Below are 20,395 nucleotides of genomic sequence, written 5' to 3'. Positions count from 1 at the left end.
TGCGCGCATGATTCTCTGCGGCGCACCTCAACAGGTGAGCGCAATCGAACTGATGAGAAAGTCACCCTCTAAACGGCCTTTGGCTGTCTGCAACGGCGCTGAGAACACCTGAAGCGTGCACTGCACAATACACATGGGAAAAGGAATGAAACCAAAAGGGCTACTGGTGAGCTCATAATGACTGGACTGTTAAAATGTACGGTCGCCCGTGACATTGCACATGATATGAGTGATAACACGTGTTTTAAAGGTTATTTTGCACAATAGGTGTGCCGTCAGATTATTACTTGTCCTTTGGTGTGCTTTGGGCACAAAAAGTTTGGGAACCACTGGGTTGGATATATCAACAGAGTGAACAAGCTTGTTTTACGTTTTTATCCCACTCGACCTATGACCCCCAGGTCGCGCATGCGCAGTGTGAGAGTGTGAAAAGGCTTATTGAGAGAATCCAACACAACTCCTGAAATATGAGTGATCTTAGTTGTTGCAGGGAAAAATAATGAGGTTGTTTTGTACCAACGTACTTTTGGTCAAACACTATAACCTCTTAGATAGTGTTATCACCACCTAACCTTCTGTTTGGTATATAATAAGCTTTTGGCAAGCGGAGCTATACATTGGCTTGGAAATAATTGCTAATTACGTTTTACTGCATTAAAAAAAAAAGTGTTTTACAGAGATGTTTTTGGCATGAGAAAATCAACCTAAAGAAAAAGCGAAACCTTAGACTATTTCAGAGAAAAACACAATTGAAATAGTTGAGTTGACTGCGGCTAATAAGACTGTTAATGTCAACAAGCTGACCCTGTTGTTAGACATAAGCATGACAGAAAACAAAACAACAAAAACTTTCAATGACAATGATAGCCAAATCATACAAAGCCAAAAGAAATTGATCTAGCGCTTGTATCTACTTGTAGTGAACATACTCAGAAATTTACAATCTGCATGGAAACATATAATTACTCATTGGACCAAGGTTACAGGTATCCATTCACACTCTTAAAACACGTTTTTGTTTGTTTTGTTGTTTTACTTTTCAAAAATACCAGAAGGTATATTTACTGTCTTATTTTGTTTGCACAGGAGGTGCTAATACAGAGGGTGTAAAAGTTGGCGAAGAGAAGACAACCAACATAAAATTCAAACCCTGATGAAGAGTTTAACAAGCTTTAACTGAAAAAATGGATATATTTTTAATGCAAAGTCATGCAATGCAAACAATTGAGAGAGCAAAAATGATTCCCAATTACATTGAACAAGAATCTGACACTGTTCTGTGATCTGAACCTGTTTGTGCACTTTAAAGGAAGAATAATCTGCATTTTACTTAAAAGCGACTAATATCTTACCAAAAGGAATTAACCGCTCCTTTCATATAACTGTCAGTGATCTACTGTGTTTTGTGATTGTGATTTGTTCACAGAATGGCATTATTTACCCACATCTACCACATGGTATAATCAGTAGAGCAATACAACTCAAACAATCAGATTCAGTTAAAGTCTGGCAGCTCTTGAATAATTCAACATTTATGCATTACCACAGTCTTAGTAAATAAAATGTTCGAAAGCATGAACTAATTAATTGGAGCTAATTATTTAGCAAACAAAAAGTAATCAGCTCTCTTATCAGTTCTAAAATGATCTTGTTGCCAAAGATGTGGCTGTGTATTTGCCAAATGATAACAGTATATTTCTAATGTAAACTGGTTTAATAGAGACAGGTGCCATGCAGAGAGGAGCTGAGAGGGGATGCAGTGTTAAAGGAGAGAGAAGATTTTTTTTTTTTTATGAATACCATGAAAAATAACTGTTGGGAGGAAGGAGGGACAAGAGGGGAGGAGAGGGCAAGATGGCAGTTTAAGAGATGAAGGAGAATATGAAGAACATGACTGGGGAATTAAAGGAGAAGCGCATGGGCTGGTCTTTGTCAGGAACACTGTAATCCATTAAAAATGTCACTTGAGGCAATGTCCCCCCTTAACAGTTGGTTACTTAGGTAGGGTTTACTATATATAACTCCATTGCCCAAAGATGAACAGATGTGCTTTGCAGAATCGGCTGCCGTTGACATTTCAAGGGCTGCTTTGGGGGGTCTACTGCACCTTAGCATATGACACTATGATGGCAGAGGTGTCGGTTTGTGATGGGAACAGATGACATACTTCAAGAAAAGACAATCCTTGTTGACGACCCAAAACAGAAGAAATAAAGGCAACACCATGATGACTACTGTTTCCTGAATGGCCTAAATCATGGCTAGATCCAAAGCAGGTGGCATTGAATCCACCAAATCCCAGGGGCAACCTGCTTGTCAAAGGTTGTAATGGTTATGAATGGCAAATGCTACTGGTTAGCATGGTGGGCAGGTTGTGTCGAGTAGCAGGAGGTTGAAGTAGGGAAGAGTGTATCTATTGATCACCATGAACCCTGCACAGCTGCACACTCCTGATGATGTGCTGCTTCTTTCTTAACGCCACACATGACCTGCATAAAAGTCCATCCATCACAGCATGTGCTGGCCCATTTCTCCTTCTGTCAACGACAGGTGTGTGTGTGTGTGCGTGTGTGTGTGTGTGCGTGTGTGTGTGCGTGCGTGCGTGCCTGCTTGCGTGTGTGTGCTTGGCCCATGCAGTCTGCATCTGTGTGTGTAATAAAGGCTGGTGCTCAACCACAGGTGAGGCCAGGGAGGTTTGGGGTTGACCTAGTTTAGCTGTGGGAGAGAAATATCACCTCCATGGAGAGGAGGTAATTGGCTGCCTCCGACTGTCCTTCTATCTCATTGAGGACTATAATGGGTAATACACATAGGTCCTTTTAACAACATGTGTGTGCTACGTGACTATGTGTGTCCATGAAAGAGTATCCCTGCCACATTCAATTTGACTCCGCTTGCGTTGTCTGCACACTGTATGTCCAGGGGATTTCATCAAGCCGACATATGCCAAGATTTTCACAATGAGATTGCTTTGGTACCTGGTTGGGGTTGGCTATAGGTGCTCTGTCGGTCCCGGTGTGAACCAAGAGTGAGACGTAACTCTTGCGTGTAGTCAGGCAGCGTTTCGCGTGAAGTGTAGGAGCGGTGATGGGTGCGGCCATCCTCACTCTCGTCAGAAGAGCTAGTGTAAGACATCTCCATTTCATGGCGCCCCTTTGACAACGGCTGGTAGGGTTTGCTGTCCATCTCCTCCATGGCTCGTATGGCTCCGCTTAGTCACTCAGCACAGAGCATAGACTCTGTTGAAATGAGGAGCGTGAGATGAGAGAGATGGTGAAGGTAGAGGACGCAGAAGGGACCGGTGGGGAGGAATGAAAAGGAGAAACAGGATTGAACAAACAGAGAAGGGGAGAGAGAAGTAAAAAGAGGCCTGTTATTGAACACAGAGGAACAATGCTGCAACATCTCTTCATTCAAATTACAGCAAACATTTCTAAACAGCATTTGGCTTATTTCATATTTCACTGAAAAGGTTAGTTGCAAATCAATACCCTCGGAGGAGACAGTGATGGCAGTCCTTGTGTCCAGATGTATTTGGAGATAAATTGGCCAGAATCGAATGCAGCTTAGTTCTCTGTCAGCTGTGGTTGCTGTTTTTGTTAGCTACTATATTATACCCACTTTATCTCCCTTTTTTCAGACAAGAAAAATTATGGCAGTGTCCCTACGTCGGTCATTCTTGTTATACACCTTGACTAACTCAACATTGAAGAAACTGTAGGAGACAACAGTCTTTACAATGCTATTAACCTCCCAAATGGAATCATGATAAATCAGCTCATTCAACACCTCACTCAACCACATGAAAATCTACTTCTGATGGCATCCAGTGAAGTATGCTCTGACTGCCATATCTTCTGACTGATTGGGCCAACGATTGGAGCAAAGACAGAGTGATTAGAAAATACTTCATGTATATTAGTTATTTTCCACCATTCCCTACTTTAGGCTTTTCCAGCCTATTTCCTGCAGTTATAAAGCGTCTAAATGGAGCTTGAGAGGGTCATTGCTCATAGAGACAAAGTGCTATGGTATTGACCTCTTCAGGGAGTCCTGTAGTCTATATATCAAAGCCATTAGAGCGTGCTTGCTCAATACCTCAGAGATCTGCAGCACAGGGTGATCACCACTAGTCTGATACAAGTTTACAGCTGACCTTTCTACCACTACAGTAATGCTTTTATTCCACCTGAAATAATTCTTCCCCTGGACTCATGTTCACCCCGCTCACTCCCAATACATCTGCACCCAAGCAGACTGGTTTGTCTTTGCACGCCTAGGCTGCCCAATGACCTCTGACACAAAGAAATCCAAAATGTAGGCCAAGCACCTCATACGTTCCACCCACATGCTATCTCACCCACTATGGAGCACATCACAGTGCAGATGAACTGTAAAAGCTCTGCACTTGTCTCTCCTTCTATCTATCTTTTGGTTTTCTTTAATATTGGAACAAAGCACCACAATGCTTTTAAATCACAAAAACCCTTCTGTATCAAAAATACCTGGGCTGTAGTATACAGTAATCTCCTGGTACTCTTTCTTATACACAGAGGCTTGTGGTTCCCTACAATCATGATGCCTTTCATTTTGATTGGCAGGAGTTATTTCAAGGAATCAAAGCCCGCTATTATCTCAGCTGCCCTGTCAGAATGGGATTGACTGGTGTCACCTTCTCTCTGGTACGGTGAGGAGAGAGTATACATTACCCTATGAACTATGAGCTTGCTTGAGGCACTGACTGCTGTCTGTCTCTACAGAGACTCTCTCTATCCTGCTTCTCACACACTTGCGTACAAGAATAAAAGCACACAGTCCAGGACAATGACTCAGTCTCTACTACCACAGTCATGCATGTGTGTACACGTTCAAAGAAACATGCAAGCGCTTTTGAAACACTGTCAGGATCTCTTCAAAACTCATATGTGGATCAGTTCTCCTTAAAATTATTTGATTTAAAAATAAAGAATTATTCTTTTCTTGTATAATCCATTTGCCCTGTTCAAGCTCCGTGCATCCTGCTTCCCTACCTCACACGCTTTCAACCTCCACTGCATCCTTCGAGGTCTGTGCGTTTAGAGGAGTGAGCCTGCTGGCGGGGGTTATTCCCGCTAATTCTTGCACACCATAGGGGGGCCATTAGGGGGTTTGATTCTGGGTTTTGATGTCAAAACCTGGAGGTTGTTTCCTAAAGCCAAGCTCACTTCAAACAAGACACACGGGCATTCTCTATTGCCACCTGAGCACAACATGGGATTCGATTTACATTTGAGGAATAACCACCTGGGGGTAAAGGAGGCACCCCAGCTTGGCTTCATGGAGGGATAAAAATAAAGTGGCTTGAAAAGGTCTGTACACGCAAGAACAATTAGTAACACGCAAGAGTTTATTTTTAATCTGTGTCTTGAAACCTTTACAAGACTTTTTAGATTGCCCTCATCACTTTTTTATGTACGTGTAGAGCGGGGGTCTACGTGATGCATTAGTGAGTCATTTCAATAAAACAAGGCAGCGCTTACCTCATTATATCAGCGTATTGCGTGTTACAACAAGGATCTGAATCATTTAGATGTTAAAGTATGAAAACACACACTATTGACCGAAACAACACATTTCTAACTAGAACACAAGGTACCTGTGTTGTGTTCCTGGAATTTAAACTATCTCCAGCCTGCACTCTTTCCCTATGTATTCACACTGCTGATAAAACTGATGCACCTCATACTTGACTTATTTGGCTTAATTGCAACTTATAATTTGAGTTGAAATTTAAAAAAAAAAAATGAAAAAACAGAAAAATACTTTATTATTATAGTTCTAAAATACAAGATTACACGTTATGTTATTTTTATGTATTTTGGAGAACAATACTCAAAATATTTATCTTTTTCAGTAAAGGCAAATAACTTTTTTCCTTCTTCAAAGGGGTTGCAACAGAAAATAGGTTTGGAAACTATTGCATTATAAAGATCTACACACTCAACTATTCGCCTTTTGGAACAAGATCCCTTGATATCTGCATATGTTGTTCACGTGTGTGGAGTGGTTTGCAATGTGTTTAATCAGTTTTGAACTAAATGTTTGTTTTTACCAAACTATGACAAGGTTTGTTAAAGGGGCGGTAATGTGCTATTTTTCACCCGTCTCCATTTGTTCTAAGAACTACAACAACAAAGTATATAAAGTTTATTTTCAGAAACTCGCCTGTTTTCCAGAGTTTTAGCCCTCTAAAAAGTGACTTTCTGAGCAGTTCTAAAAATGGGCTGTTTTAGGGCCTGCTTATGCATATTCATGAGTAGGCGTGTCTGTAGGCGCAGACTTCATGCCTCGCTCTTGCGAATAAGATCAGAGATCACTTCTTTTGCTATCCACACACTGCAAAAAACTGCACATTACAGTAAATCACATCTATTTAAGCTGCTATTGTGATTGTGAGTCAGACAAACACTGTTTCATTGTGTGTGCGACAGCAGCAGTCAGTCAGCTGCTGCTGCTGCTGCTTCAAACACTGACTCACCGGAGCTGCTACTTTATTCTCCTCCTCTCCTCTCCTAACCACAGGAATAGCCAATTTAAGGTGATAATCATTTGTTTTGTCCAACCGCTGTGTCGCATTGAATCACAAACACGTCGTATCAAGTTAAAGGCAATACAAGACAATATAACAGGCACTAAAAATGGAACTGGAGGAGGAGCTGATTTTTTACAAAATGTGGAAAGGGAGGGAAGAAACAGAACTTTTTCAACTTTGGCCTTTTGAATGAGGCAAAAGGGATGTACTATATTTCACTGTAGCAAAAACATTATAGAGTGATTTTTTTCATAATACTGCCCCTTTAAAAAACTCTAAATCACGTAGAAATCTAAAGGGAATCCTTTTATTTAGAAACAAATGCTGTTTATGATGAGATTTGTAGACTGATCATGTAATAATCTGTTAGTTGAGTTTTGGTTGAAAAAATTTACAATCGACCCAGATCAGCATCGTTAGATACCTACATTTAACATATGTATTATTAGAGAATAGCAATATTATCAGCCAATATTTGCCATAAAACATAATATCGTTTGACATCAATATCATTTCTAATTTATTTATGAAATGATTGCATTTTGTGTCTTAGGTTGACACTACATGTAGTGCAATCTTTTCCTGACAAAAAATGCATTTTTTTCTTGCAAAAACAAACAAACTAAACTACCACCAGAGAAGCATAAAGAAACATATAAAAAACTTTATGAGGAAAAATACTCATAATGTGCTGTTGTTATAAATATGGTACTTTTTCATGAATGGAAGTTGAATTAGTTTTCTTATTTTGCACAGATTATGTTTTATGTGGAATACATCTAGTGGGAACTAACATTAAAACACTTTACAAGTTCATGGAGATAAAATGTATGTATTGGAAATTAGGTGTTGGACACAATCAGATATCTACAAAAAAGCAAATATGAAACGTTTCTTTTAAATAGAGTTTTCAAATAAATATGTGCATACTGTTTTCTAGTTTACATTTTGTGGATCAAACCAAGCTTTCTGCTGCGGAGTTTGAACACCAAAAATACGCCTAATTTATTTGCACTACAAATGTTTTGTCAGTAAGTGGTTTTATAGAGGGAACATAACAGTGTGACTTTATTTTCTATCGTAATTCTAATCTATAATTCATCAGAGCATAATGAACTCTTCACCGCTCGGTTTAAAATTAATACAAAGTGACAACAGTGACTGAAACACATGCTTTATATTACTCTGTTATCCCCTTCCTCCTCTCATCCACTACCTCCCTTCATTCTGTGGTTTATCAATCTTCCTTTCACAAAAACACACATGCACACACACACATAATCACAAGGGAGCAATAATCCATGGCTACAAACATGCAATAATACCTAATGGGACCCTTCACCCTGTTGATCTTGCGCCCCTCCTCCCAGTTTTCATCCATTTATTCAGACAGTACAACTATGGACCACTGCCCTATTTTGTTAAAATCTGCTTAGGGAAATGATAGAGGCTCACATACATTATAAATCATCTCTAGAGGACCATAGTCCGTCAGAAGTCCAAAACAGCTATAGGAAAAAAAACAGCCTAGCAGGGATTGTCATGTGTGAAAGCAAAGATCACGAGGATGAGTCAAAACCTATTTACTATTTCTAATCTCAAAAGAGCGTGCAGGAAATCATGACAAACAACAAGTGAGGGCATAGAAAGTGGTGGGGGGGAGGTGGTGAAAGGATTGCAACCAGCCCAGGGCAAAGAAATTGAGTTTTGTATTGGTAAATAAACAAGGAGGAAGGGGAAGGCAAAGTGCTATCCTATTATATTAGCTCCTCAGATTATTGACACAGTGTCGTTCCAGGATTACAAAGACATTTCCACTGTGCAGAGAACAGAACAAAGCCATTCCAGCAAATAGGGGGCTTCTTCTTTTTGTTTGCTTTAGAATTTACACATTTCCAAGAAGCTAGTTTGCACAGACATAAGATAAATCCATTCACTAAAAAAAAAAAAAAAAAAAAAAAAAAGCTCTCACAAGCTTGCACGAATGACGATGTAAACCTTTATGAAACACATAAAAAAACCCATGGTGACAGAATGATTTAAGGTGAAGATTAAAAATAACTGCTGCTTTGAAGGCATTCTGTCTTGTATTAGTGACTTAATCATCAGAAGAAATTGAGGCACTGTCTGTAACAGCAAATACAGATCCAGGCTACAAGTCCTACGGGAGTAAACAGTGAGCTGTCAGAGGGAAACACTTCTCCTGTAGAGGTGTGTGTGTGTGTGTGCGTGTGCATGGACAGATGGCAGGATTGGGCTTTAAAGTTATCTCTTCCATTCATTAGCACCACCATGGTTCCTCAGGCATGTGACGGGACTGCTCTGTCGAGGGGTCCTTAAAGACCCATAGGACCATGTTATATGTAGAACAACAAAACAGCTTTTCACCCCATGGCAAAGCAGCAGCAGTGCCTGCAGACAGAAGCACTGAGCAAGAATAAAAACAGGTGATGTATAGAAAATGAGAGATGGGGAGATTTTACTGTAAAAGTGAGAAAATGACAGATAGAGAGACTGCCAAGTGAGACCTGGAGTGATAGAAGGTTTTAATTAGTAGATGAGGGCTCGCTGTCTGTGGGCGGCAGCCGCACTCTCGTCACGTAGCCGTGCTTTCATAGCTGACCAAGCCTGAAATCTCTTGCTACTAATGCTGAGTTTACCAGCCAAACACACACACTAACACACACACAGCCGAATCTCATCATACATCCCTCACAGGTTTCAAAGATGAAACTCATTCTGACGATTTGACAAAGACTAGCGCACAATGTGCGCCCTTGCGCCCACACACACTTATTTCACACTAGATGACAACCAACGCACTTGAACGCCCACATGCAACAGAGCAGGGGTCAGCCATCTTTAAAATGAACAGAGTCACTAAAGCCCTGCCCAGTGTGTGTGTGTGTGTGTGTGTGTGTGTGTGTGTGCTAAAGCCCTGCCCACTAAACTAACAGGAAGATGAAATAAATTTGAAAAAAAAATGATAAAATATCGATGTGTATGTGTATGTGCGTGTGCGTGTGTGTGGTTCCTGACCCCTGAAAAAGACTGCACTAAAGACAGTGGTGGGGCACAACGGCCTTGCTGAACCTGGAGCATGGAAAATAGAAAAATATTTATTTCTTTGAAATAATTTTATTTATCACTGTTCTAAATTATGTGATTGCACATTTTACATTATTTTGTGAGTTTTTAAGACGAATAGTAAACATTTATTTTCAACAAAAGTTAAAAAATGTTTTTACTCATTTTGTTAAAATTATGTTGCGATGGGGGAGGGCAGCAAAACTCATACCTCAATATTTCTTCACACAATGTGGATATACGATATAAATCTCAATATTTTTCATTTAATAAAGTCAGACAACTGTGGCTGAGGCAAAATGCCACACAGGTAGATTTATTAAAAAAACAGCTGCACAATATGTGCCACTTTTTATATGAGGGACAGTGTGTGAGTGAGTTCTGTAGTGTGTTCTGTAGCTGTTCTGAGATGTAGCGAAAGCAGCGAGTCCTAGAACGAGTATTTTTATACAAAATAAACTATAAAATAAAGATATATCGTTACAGACGATGCTGTGGTCTATATTGTCAAAATAAAAATCTAGATATTCTTGAATTTCAATGTATTGCCCAGGCCTAAATGAAAGTGTAAGTATGTTTCGAGCTTAAAGTATTTGTTTGTGTTTTGTTTTTGTCTAGTTTTTGTCAGGTATAAAAAAGTGTTGTTTGCTAAAACTAAAAAGTTATTTGCCATTGTTGGCCAAATCAAAATAATGTAATTTACTGCAAAAATAACACAACTGCATTGTTCAACTGCATCATGACTTTAAAGTAAGGAAAAAGAAAGTATGTATCCACAAATACAACCACACTGATAGTAAAAGACAATAGCCAAAACCACTTAATCAACAGTCCCGACAAGACAAAACCTCATTGAACCTTTTTGATATCCACCTCTCTCGGAAAATAAATACATGTCACTGTCCTCCTGGCAGGACTAAAAGGCTGTTCACACTAACTCCCTTTACAAATAAAGCCTTATATCATGAGTGACAACCTCCTAAGCTCTCAGCATCAGCCACTGCTTGGTAAAAAGCCTCTTTCAATAATGCATTTGACCACTAAAACCTTCAACACCCCACACAATGTGCCAGTATTGCAAATGCAAAATTAATTGATTAATCAATGCCATTGACTCGGGGTATTTGAGCTGTTGATTTGGACTTTGTTTCCTATGCACCCCCTTATATTTATTCATTTATTTGATCGGAACAAGTGTGAACAATCAACACGTGCCACACTACAACATTTATAGCCAAGGCTAATTTTCAATGTCCGTTTGTTGATTAAAATGAAGTGATTGAGAGATGAACTATGAAAATGTGATAGATGCCACAATCCCTGATTGATCTCATATTGCTAAGTGGGCTAATCTTCTTTCTACATCAGGAGGTGCTTATCATTTGAGGAAAAAAAAGGGGAAAAAAATTAATAATAAGATAGAGTGGGTTCTTCCTGTCTAGAGTGCTCTCCATCAGCTTTTCTTGCATCTCGAATCTATTCCTAACCGTCACCCACTCTGTGATTCTCCCAGATGCTCGTAGGCTAAAGGCACAGATGGCATTCTGCAGCCTGCCACACACAAGAAAATATTTCTCAACAAAGAGAGGAGCGGCCCCTCAAAGACCACAAGACTCAGCTGGGAACAAACCGTCATCCTGAGCAAAGAGGCAGAGCCGTGCAGCGGCAAAATATACTCCAAGTATACGTCGATTGGGTTTCAACAAAGTTCTACAGAACCACACACTCAAACGGATGAGAAATGTTTCAATATTAACCAAGCATAGATGTGACATCACTCAACGCTTTCAAGCATTGGTGGTATTTTTTGCATGTGTGAGACATCGGTACAAAGATGAGTCTCCCACAGACACACACGCAAACAGTGGCTTGAATCAATCGTACATGCAGCAAAATGGATTTGCTGTTGCAAAATGACACTGAGCCACTTGGAGCACTTTCCTCTTAATACCACATACACCTGACTACGTATTTGGTTCCTCGACTATCGAAAAAATTTGCCAGGCAAAACTGGAGCAAGCCTGTCTCCTAAAATTTGCATTTTTCATTTTCTTGCTTGACAGATGAATCCTTGCTGCGTTCGCGCACATTGAAATGAACAAAATACATTTTCCCAACAGTTTCTCTTAGAAGCACACCAGGTCGCTTTGACCTGCAGTGCATAGTGGAAAAAACTTAGAATTTAAGCAATTAAATAAACGTAAAAAAAAAATTATTTTTTATTTTACTGTTTTACTGAATCATTTGACTTTTCTCAGTTTGGGGTAACATCTTGGCTGAAAATAAAAAGAGGAAATATGTCCTTAGAAGCTAATTTAAAGAGTACCTGTAGTGAATTTTTATTGTAAGCTCTGACAATACGAGTGAATTAGTGAGGTTGTTTTCTTTTAAAAGTCTTTTTAGAGCAGCCAGGAGGAGAGAAAAACAGCTCGTACATGAGACATGGTAGACATTTTGCTAATTTCAGACATGGATAATGATGTCGGGCAGTTGTGGTTAGCTTTGCTTACGAGTACTTCTCGAGCAAATTTTCTTTCTCTAATTGGCTTAAATGTCCTTCCAGACTCGTTCTCCAAAAGTCCACTTTCTCTTTTACTCACAGTTGTCGTGCAGTGCAATCACCGTTGTGAATCGTCAATAAATTGGACAACGACTGCCGGCTGGGGCTGCCCTGATGTGCAGCAAGAGCTCACAATAAACAACCAAAGTAGCTCCAACACACAATTTTGTGTTGTCTGTGGTAATAGATAAAACAAGTGATGCGTTGAAATGCCGGTCACCAAAAAATTTTCAGCCGAAAATGGCTCAAAAGTGCATTTTCAGTTTTCGGTCAAAACACTTTTTTAATCAAAAAAAGCTGACCAAAACCAGGATGTTTTGATGACTCGGTCAGGCACGAGATCCAACTTGTTCATGGACTCATGGAGCGGCTGTATTTCAACACATCTGAGCGTTTTCAGAGCACGTAAGTGTGTTTAATGTTTCTGTGTCACCTAGCCCTCCGTTGGGTTACAGGTTCAAATCCACTGTGGGCCATTACTGTGGGATCTTGAGCAAGTTCCTTACACCTAATTGCTTCCAGGACTCTCTTGAAAGAGAGATTATTAATCTCAATGAGACTTAAATAAAGGTTACAAAAACAAAAAAAAAAAAATTGACTGTGCATCGATAGCATCTCGTTTCAGAGTCTGTCAGCGCACGTTTCTCAGAGATCCTCTTGACTTTATCACGACTGTACTTGGTCGGTGTTATAAAGATCATTACTTGGATGGGATTCAAATTAAACCAGCACGCACAAGAAATGTTCCACGCTGCAATCAAAGCACACGCTCTGTTTATTATCCAAGAACATGCTTGGATAATAATAAAACTGAGGAAGCTGATTTTCATCAAGAACTTCAATGCACTTTGTGTTTTCATGAGAGAACAAATTTAATGTGACTCTCTTTCAGCAGCTCTGTCAGTTATAGGCCTGTGCAATGTCATTTCATGTGTGAGTGGGGTCAAGTTAAACATTCATTTATTTATTTTTGTACACTGATGGAATACCCGTGCTAAATAAATATGTTCATATTTTTAATTGATTTATTCTTTGAAGCATTAACATTCATTTATACAATTAAAATGTTTTGATTTTAGTGACATTCAAAGCCATAAATGCAATGGGACTCATAATTTGAATAATAATTTATTTCGTTGTTTTAGTTTTCAGCCTTGGTTTTCTCATTTTTGGTTTCCGGTTTTGGTCAAGAATTCGGTGCATCCTTAGAAAAACAATACCAAAGAAAATGTGGAGAAAAGCGCTACAAAAACCATAATAAGAAGAAAATGAGAGAAATCCATTATGAGTCTATGAAACGCTGAAAGCCATGACTTTACGTCAGAAGAAATGCAGTTTAAAATCATGCAAGAAAGTTATACAAATGTACATTTTTGTTGTTTTTTTTTTAAAGTGCGCATATTGTGTTTATTGATAATACAATAAACACATTTAATGTTATATACATTTCCATTACAGGTACACTTCAAGCAATGACACACACACTTAAAATACAACCCGGAGTTCACAGTGGATCAAGGCTCAACTAAACCTGTGTCACAAAACAATTACCAAGTGTACTACATTCTACTGTACTTTAGCCTCATTCCTACTGTATAAAACGTGGCTTGTAGCAGTGACACATCAAGCACCATTTTGGAGCTATTCATCTATTCTATAAGTTAATAATTCATGATCAACTAGAAAGTCGAGCTATGAATATTACTGATGATACACATGAGACTATTTACCAGTCAGCAAGAAATAGATTAACTCATTTGGAGAAGATATCTGCAGTTTAACATCTCTGTGTTTTATGTGGCTAAATAAATCATTCCATTGCCATGCAACAAAGCCAGGGATGAAACACTATATTGAGGGATTATTCCTGCCCTTAAGGTGAATCTCTAAAGGTAAGACGTGTAGTTAAAGGTTCATGCTGTTGGGAATCCGAAGTGCAGTGATTCACTCTTAGATTAATGATGCTGTTGCAGAAAAATATCTGAAGCTATCCAGTTATGGATATTCTCTGTGCAAAGTTTTTACGTGATAGTGACCAAATATTTCTCTGATGGTTTTAGAGCATTGATCGACCCTGAGAGCGAGGAGGGTAGACACCACCATGCATCTCAGCAGTAAGCGGCTGCACGCGTTCTTCACACCGAAAGCACAATCAATCATAATAGATTGTAACAGGAGAAAGAGGGACAATTTATGCACGATTGAAAATTGGATAAAACAAGAAATTGCTACTGAAGTTGTTTACTTAATAATTTATTATAGATTGTCGTGTGTGTTTGTGTGTGCATGTACTGTAAAACTGCATTTTCTGCTACAATAGCACTGTTGCATAATGATTGTTATTGTTGTGGTGATGAATTAAAAAAAAGTTACACTTTTAACATCAAACTGGGCAAAATTTCTAGCTTTGTTAGCTTTTGTACAAAATAATTTGAGATTTAAACTTGAAAATATAATTCTTAGTTGTATCTGTAAAACAATGCCTCACAAATGACAACTAAAATAGCATCCAATGTGAATTTTTTTTATATCCAAGTTAAAATCATTTTTTTCCTCTACTGTGTATGGTTTTTAATGTTTTTAATGGTTTTAAATTACTGCTGATTTTAAATCCAATTTAAAGTTTCTTATTGATTGTTAAACTGTAAACTGCAGAATTACTTATGCCATGGAAAATTCCATTGGATTTTGGAGGAGATCTGGATCAATATAATGATTCTGGATCATTTTATATATATATATACAGTATTTTTTTTTTTCTTTCATCATTGGTGAAATTTAAAAAAATCATATTTCAGTTTGAAATTGATGAATCGTTATGAAATTTGACACAGGTATGTCAGGTTGGTTGCTCAATTACCCCACTGGATTGCACATTTCAGTGTTATTTTTTATTTATTTTTTTTCTTAAGGGGTTTCCCATACATTTGCACCTACTGTATCATTATTTATGGGGATAAAACTTTCTTTAAAGTCTGAATGATCATGGCACCATGATCAGGATCAGTGATCCATATAACTAATAATATCTGACAAAGAGGATATCCGTTGCCTACCGGAGGTTTGTGCTCTCTATTGTTGAATTTAACTTTATTGATAACATGAGCTCTAACTACGTCCTGAATAAACAATATTCTAAATGTAATTCCAATTTCAGACCTCCATGTAAAGGGTGTTTTGAGTGAATTGTGCTTGACGCACACGCCCCACGGGCTCTGACAAGAGTTTAAAAATGTGAAGAAAGCCTGTGATTGTATATTTATTTTACAATACCAATATCACATAACACTAGTTTATGTGACTTTATGTAGCTCGTGACTGAAGCCCTGTAGCCCCAGTGGAAGAAGACGAGACGATAGCAGGCTGATACATACCCCCAGTACTTAAAAGAAGACACCTCAGGCGTGTGTGCGTGTGCGTGCATGCGTGTGTGTGTGTGCATTGCTGTGTGTGCGTGTGTGTCATTGCCACTTATTGTTTCTACACAGTAGACAATATGTTTGTATAATTTATGTAACAATTAAAAGCTTTTTGATTCAGCAGCATCAGCAGCGTTGAACACACGTGTGTTATCAGTAGATGCATTAACACACTAACACTACACAGCTAGTTTAACAAGCTCATCATTATGTAAAAATTATTTTTTCCTTTTTTTTTTTTGATCAGCTGTCACTTATTATGAAAAAAAATAATGACCGTAAGTGGGACACCAGCTATTCATTAGCTCCTTATTACCCTCAAACACTTTTTATTACCATTAATGCTTTGTTGTACTGTGTACACATACCATAAACATAGATGTAAACACTGGGCAAATATTAGCATATGAAGCTTTTATGGGTTACTTTGACAGTATGGTAATGTTATTGTAATTCACTGTGCTGGCAGTTTCCTGACTGCAGTGTAACGACCACTGTCGAATGAATGGAGGAAACGCTAATTAGCACTGCAGGATTTGTTAAACAATTCCACTTGAGATTGGAGCAGCATTGCAGAAAGAAGGTAAATATTTGAAGTTGTACAGTGGATACAGTGTGTGTAGGTTTGGGTGTGTATAACATCTACTAGTCCAACAACCTGATTACGCTACTGGCAAAAGCGCTTTTACTTTGAAATTACCAGCGGGGTGGCCGACGCTTTGACACATTTTATGTTTCTCCTGCAATTACAGTCCTACTCTATGATGGACATACAGGAGGAGAAAGAGGCAAGAGGGAGGGATAAAAACTCCCACTGGGCCTCACATTGTCTGTGATCTTAAACTCTGACTGCAGCACACTGCAAGTGTTTTACTCTATATAATAAACAGCCCTGGATGCATTTTACTGTGTCCCTTTCACTAATTCATGACCTCCGTTTTATTAAGGAAATTTAGTTTTGGGGAGAACTTGTGGCTCTGTGGGAAAGTGTGAGAAGCATCCCATGTAAGCAGCATTAGAGAGCCAGCGGCTACTGCATTCCTGGAATGAAAATTCATAAATAATGCAGGGTTGGATAACAAAAAGAACTCCCCCGTCGTCTCGCACACTGCTGCACTATCCAAAGGCCATGCAATATCACTCAAAGCTCAGAAAAACACAAGTTATTAGACGTAAGGAAAGATTGTTTTCTTTTTGTTTTTTAGTTTGTGGTTTTCTAAAATTGGGACAAGAGAAAGCACTGACAAAACGTCAGTATCCTAACCATCGCCACACTGGGCTTAAATTGACTTCATTTTTTTACGTACATCGCCATTTTGAGAAAAAATATTGAGATATATCACCCCAGCTCTAACTTGAAAATATAATTAATGGTTGTATCTGTAAAATAATGTCTCACAAATAATCAACTAAAATGATATATAAATCTATAGAGGTAATGTTTTCATTGGCGTTTTTTCATTTGTTTGTTTTTACAGAATTACGTCAAAAGCACTCAATGGATTTTCATCCATTTTTAACTAAAGATAGACCTTGTGTCATGGAAGATTCCATTGAATTTTAAAGGGGATCTGGATCAATATATTAATTCTGGTTCAGTTTTAGCAAAAAAAAAAAAAACCTATATTTTTCATTTTGTTATGTATGAAATTTTGAAACAAATTATATTTTTGTTCGAAATTGACGGATCTTTATAAAATTTGACACAGGTAAAGTATGTCAGGTTGGTTCCTCACCAGATTGTCCATTCAATTGCGATTAAAAAATAATTATAAAATGGGTGTGCCCATACATTTTGACCTACTGTATCATTATGAATGAGGATAGACATTTCTCGCACACTGCTGCACTATCCAATAGCCATGCAATATCACTTAAAGCTCAGAAAAACATAAGAAAATATTGTTTTTTTTCTTTCTTTTGGTTTTGGTGGTTTCTAAACTTGGGACAATAGGAGGCACTGACAGCCCAGGCAAAACGCCAGTATCCTAACAATGGCCACACTGGGCCTAAATTGTCAGGAAGTTGCACAGAAAATAATGATGTGAGTATGAGCCAAGGAGCTAAACTGCTACTTTGGATTTCCAAAACACCATATGCACTAACTGCTTAACACCAACAATTCTGGAAATTGTAACATGAGTTTGCAACAACTGACGAAGACAATTAGTGCAGTGACAACTGCTCACCACTCGCTGCAACTGAGGATGGAAAACTGAAGCGTTACAGTGTAAAAACCAGATTATCAGACGCATTGATTAGTTACTTTGGTGACACATAGGTCTGTGGTGTGTGTGCAGCCCATAATTAGTTTAGTGACATTTCAATTCAAAGGCCTGTCCTTTGATTGTAAAGCCATTGTCATAATAGGTGTGTCATTTGAAAAAAAGTACACTTAATCACTTATTTATCAGCGTTCCAACACAGAGAGGTCAACATTAGTTTATCAACATGATTGCACACATGTAAGCACATATACACACAGATTTCCATCAAAAAGATGGATCCTTGCTGTCCTATATCATACAAAACTAAAGCAATATAAAGATTACGCTGTGGTCAGCCTTCTTGGATCATTTCAAAGATAAACCACCATCAGTGTAGGGACCTGTGTTTATGTTAACTCCAAAAAAAAAATAAAAAAATGTGCGCAATGCATATTAGCTAAATTGGCTCCATGTTGGCTTTTTTTAATCACACAGAGCTACAAACAGGAGGCCTGGTTTTCATCATAGAGAGGGAAAAAACGACAAGCATGTTCCTGGTTACGGCATGGTGGGACGGGCACGCGGGCTTTTTCAGCACCAAAAATAATACACTGCAACTCAGGTGTGGATGAACCATTTCAAACATCAATACAAGGCTCTGTGAGAGATGTGTTTACTGGCTGCAGGAGTAGAGCACCAGACCTATGAATCAGATATACTGACAAATGGTCGTTTCTCAAAACAATCCATTTGCAGTTGGAGATACATAGCTTTCTTCTATAGCTGGAATTGTGGGGAAATGTGTTGTTATCAACCTTTTTTTTTTTTTCTTTTTTTTTTTTTTGCCAAATCTACCTTTAAGTGTTCTCTCTCTCCCCCAACGCAATTATTCATAATTTACTGTGAAGGAGAGAGAAGTGTGAGAAATTCAGATTTATCAGAGCATAACAATCCAAGTGCAATTTACGCTGCCTTCACAATAATTATGATTTATCAAAATGCATTTGGCACTGTTAATTATTTACCATCGTTTCAAACAAATGTGAGAGAGGAAGAGAAATTCAATATATTAGCTTGTAAATCTACTGAATTCGGCATGTGCAACTATATCATCCAGTAAGAATGTGACTTTATATATAATAATAATAATAATAAAATAAATAAAGAAATAGAGATTTCATGACAGAAAGAGACATGACATGCCTGGTGGACCTGTTACTGGTGGTGGTTGGAGCCAAAACAGGAGCGATTAAAAAAAAAAAAAAAAACACACACACACACACACAGCTGGAGCCAATTAATAGAGAAATAATTCAGAAAAAAATATATATATTCAAATCATTAAAATCAATATGAAATGAATGCATGCATTGAGCCTATGCAGCCTGCTTCTCCGTGGATAGTCATCATTTAGACTGGTTGTCACACACTCAGTTTGTGCGCACTCACTGTATGCACACACTTAAAATAAGGCGCAGAGATTTGTAATAAACCCGCACCATTTACACACAGTGACACACACGCACGCACGCACACACACACACACACACACACACACACACACACACACACACACACACACACACACACACACACACACACCTACTGTCTGTAAATCCACACATGGGTCACAGCACATCAGATCAGCTGATAATAACCATTCCTCGTGCACGCACGCTGTCTCTGCACCCACGCCTCGCAGCAGACCAGCAGCAGCACCGACAGCCGATCCCCCCCCCCCCCCCCCCACCCAAATAATGCTCACTAAAACAAAAATAAAGGCCATGGAGCTATAGGCTTACCTTTCCCACGCAAAGCCATCCCCGTTAGTCCCTGTCTGTGCTGTGAGAAGCCGTTCAGTCCGTCCTGTGTGACACAGACGATGCTTGATGCTGGTGCTGATGCTGATGCTGATGCTGATGCTCCCAGATTCCGATAGAAGACGAAGAAACGATCTCCTGGCGCAAATATGAAGCTGAGCAGGAGCAGGACGTGTGTGTGTGTGTCTGTATGTGTGAGAGATAGGGAATGCGTGTGTGTGTGTGTGTGTGTGTGTGTGACAGCCAGGCAGGCCGACGCGGTGCTGTTTAGCCGCAGTTAAACCCAGAGAGGCTGGAGGCTGATGCTGTTGCTGGTGAGGCTCGGTGCCGCTTTAACAGCATCCCTGGATCATACCACCGCACCGAGGGGAAGGGGGTGTGGCACAGACCGCAGACACACACACACACACGCACACGCAGACGTGCACATAGCGTCGGGAGCACGTCTCGTTCAGGTGATGCCATATGGCTGTTGGGGATGCTGACTCATTAACACACAGCAGAAAGACAAGACAAGTAGAGAGAAGTGAAACCTTTCAGTTCACAGGTGCAACAGGAGTCCTCAGAGGTGATACATATTTAAACATATACTGTATATTTGTGTATTGTGTTCAGTGTTGGGAGTAACTACTTATTTTTGTAATATATTACAGTAATATATTCATTTTTGAAGTAACTCAGTAGTGTAACTCATTACACAAGTGAAAAGTGGTGTAATATATTACTAGTTA

The 20,395-nt window shown here is 38.9% G+C and overlaps 1 protein-coding gene across 1 annotated transcript in view; it reads right to left on the bottom strand.

The window, feature by feature from the left end:
- The window catches only part of tenm1 (teneurin transmembrane protein 1), a 254,688-nt gene extending 234,651 nt beyond the window's left edge, over nt 1-20,037 (bottom strand). Inside the window, exons 1-2 of the mRNA XM_028458823.1 lie at nt 19,647-20,037; nt 2,979-3,239 (exon numbers count right to left, since the gene is read on the bottom strand). Coding sequence (XP_028314624.1) covers nt 2,979-3,195 — 217 coding nt within the window. The 5' untranslated portion in view covers nt 3,196-3,239; nt 19,647-20,037. The remainder of the gene's footprint in view (nt 1-2,978; nt 3,240-19,646) is intronic.
- Between the last annotated feature and the right edge of the window lie 358 nt (nt 20,038-20,395).

This window comes from Gouania willdenowi, chromosome 10, assembly GCF_900634775.1.
Source record: "Gouania willdenowi chromosome 10, fGouWil2.1, whole genome shotgun sequence".
In the NCBI taxonomy this organism is placed as follows: Eukaryota; Metazoa; Chordata; class Actinopteri; order Blenniiformes; family Gobiesocidae; genus Gouania; species Gouania willdenowi.
Note: the sequence above shows the minus strand (reverse complement) of the source record. Positions and strands in the feature narration are given on the sequence as shown.